The 2754-nt window shown below is 40.8% G+C and overlaps 1 protein-coding gene across 1 annotated transcript; it reads left to right on the top strand.

Moving 5' to 3' along the window:
• The first annotated feature begins 822 nt into the window (after positions 1 to 822).
• Positions 823 to 2066, top strand: LOC143619382 (uncharacterized). Its single transcript, XM_077091328.1, has 2 exons — positions 823 to 1777; positions 1873 to 2066. The coding sequence occupies exons 1-2, from the start codon at positions 823 to 825 to the stop codon at positions 2064 to 2066; spliced, it is 1149 nt and encodes a 382-aa protein (XP_076947443.1).
• Positions 2067 to 2754: the final 688 nt, after the last annotated feature.

Below are 2754 nucleotides of genomic sequence, written 5' to 3'. Positions count from 1 at the left end.
TGACCAAAAGGACTTAGTTTCAAAGATAGTTCAAATTTATAGAGTTAGTGTAAAGTTGTTTGCTTATAAAGGTTCGTTAGTGTAAGTTATTTGCTTTTAAATGTTAGGCAAACAGTCTTAGTCGTTGAAACTTTTTTTACTGTGTGCATTGGTTGGATATAGTTGTCCGCTATTGCTTTAGAGTTTGTAAGTCACTAGCCCTTTAGACATCTATGGATATTATTGGCCTTGAGTCTTCCCGGAAAAGATCCAACCGAAGCTTAGCTTCCAACTCACTTTTAGTAAATGCACCAGATTTAGTTGTAGGTGAACACGTTGTAGACAATCATAAGAGTGTTGTTATGGGTTTATGTGCAAACAAATTCTCGGTATGTTTGTTTAGTCGCGCACGTAATAACCTACAGAACCGGTCTAACCCTTCGCTCAGTATGTGCGATTCGTCTTCCGTCAGCACATCTCACGATCTTGGTGACTGCAATTTGGTTTGCGAGTACTGCGATGCACTTTTTTGGTCTGTGGAACGACTTACTTCCTTTCCATCCAACAGAAGGCCTCGGTATAACCAATGTTGTAAGGGTGGTAGGGTGTCGTTACGACTTCCTATCGAGCCGCCTTCACAGATAAAGGTTCTCCTTGAAAACCAGCATTTTCTAGATGGCATACGCGCTTATAATTCAATGTTCGCAATGACTTCATTTGGTGCAAAAGTCGATAGGTCAGTAAACTATGGATCTGGTCCTTATGTTTTTAAGGTTGAAGGTCAGGTATCTCATTGGCTCGGCAGCCTATGCCCGAACTGATCGACCACCAAGGTTTTTACAAATGTATATTTATGATACTTCCAACGAGATTCGTAATAGACTTAGCCAGTTTACTGACTGCGAAGATGGACGACTAAGTGAGGATATCGTTAAAGTTATAGTGGATGATGAGCATAACGAACTGGTGAAGCGTTTTCGTTGCGCTAGGGATCTATGTTCTTCAACCAACGTCCCTGATTTTAGTGTTTTCCTATACAATCCAGCCAGGCAGTTATCATATGATTCCCCTGTACCTAACAGCATGGGTGCGATCGTTCACGAAGGTACATCTGGTGCTGAAGATTTTGATATAGTCGTACACTGCAGAGATGGTCGTCCACAGCGTATAAGTAAGCTTAACAGCCTATATATGCCACTGCAGTACCCACTACTTCATATTTACGGAGATCGTGGCTGGTCTCCTACTATGCGTCTTGTATCGAACGGTGATCGTCGAAACAACAACTTGACAATGAACATGTATTATAGCTTCCTTATACACGACAGGCATAACCGTTATTCAATAACTTTAAGAGGTGGGCGCCTTTTCCAACAATATTTGGTAGATGCATACATAAGCCTTGAACAAGAACGTCTTGATTACATACGTGCCAACCAGAACCTGTTCCGAACAGAATATCTTCAAGGCATTCACAATGCAATTGCTAAAGGGGATACTGAAGGTCAAAGCGTTGGCAGACGTGTAATCTTGCCATCATCATTTACTGGAGGACCCAGATACATGTATAAGCATTACCATGATGCAATTGCAATTTGTCGTGTGTACGGAAACCCTCAGTTTTTCATAACTTTCACCTGCAACGTGAATTGGCCTGAGATTGTTCGATATATAAACCAGTACCCATCATTAAAGGCTAACAATAGGCCTGACATAATCAGCAGGGTCTTCCAACTTAAAGTTGAGGCATTTCGTTCATTCATCAAACATGATAGGCTCTTTGGAACTGTTGTTGCTGGTAAGTTTGTGTAACATGCTAAAATGTCTGAACTACTAATGTTGTCACTCAGTTTTAACCAACTAAATGACGTAATTTTGTTTACACACTTTCAGATTTGTATACTATCGAGTTCCAAAAACGAGGTCTGCCACATTGTCACATGCTTATATGGATGTCCGCTGTGGATAGCATAACCAACCCTGAGAACGTCGATCGTTACATCTCTGCGGTTGTGCCTGACCCTAACACAGTGGTAGATTTATACAAAATTATTACAGAATCAATGATGCACGGGCCAGTGGCTTAGCAAAACCAGGCGCAAAATGCATGAGCGGTGGAAAATGTTCTAAAATTTTCCCAAAGCGTTATCAACTAAGAACTTCGTTCGACAAGAATGGTTACATTCACTATAAAAGACCGCCTAACGGGTTTTCTGTCAAAAAGAACGGAATAGATCTCGACAATGCATACGTTGTCCTTTATAACAGAAGCCTTTGCTTACGTTTTAACGCGCATATCAACGTAGAGTATCGCGGATGGAATATGATGATTAAGAATTTATTCAAATATATATCTAAAGGGTCCGATCGCATTCGTTTTAAAGTCATTCAACCCTCTACATCGACCACACCTGTTCAGAATACATTAACAACAGCCACCAACGAAATCGACGGCTTTGTTGACGGATGATATATATGTCCACATGAAGCGGCTTGGAGGATACTCAATTTCACTATACATCACATATACCTGTTGGGTTTCGTAAGCCTTTCGGTGTAGGCCCGGTTTATTATTTGAAGTCCAAATGGCAGGCCCGGCCCAGTTTGTATTTCTTGTTTAATAAGATACTAACCCTAGTTCAATTTCTATATAAACCACATTATGTACTTGTAATCACTGTCACTCAATAAAGAAATACCTAGTTGCCACCCATGTACGTAGGTCAGTTTAGACCGAACCACGTTAAATCCGCATGTCGTTTATTGCCTGTCGTG

Source organism: Bidens hawaiensis, unplaced genomic scaffold (assembly GCF_021521415.1).
Source record: "Bidens hawaiensis isolate Kalapana, Puna unplaced genomic scaffold, B.hawaiensis_p1.1 tig00000296_1, whole genome shotgun sequence".
In the NCBI taxonomy this organism is placed as follows: domain Eukaryota; kingdom Viridiplantae; phylum Streptophyta; class Magnoliopsida; order Asterales; family Asteraceae; genus Bidens; species Bidens hawaiensis.
Note: the sequence above shows the minus strand (reverse complement) of the source record. Positions and strands in the feature narration are given on the sequence as shown.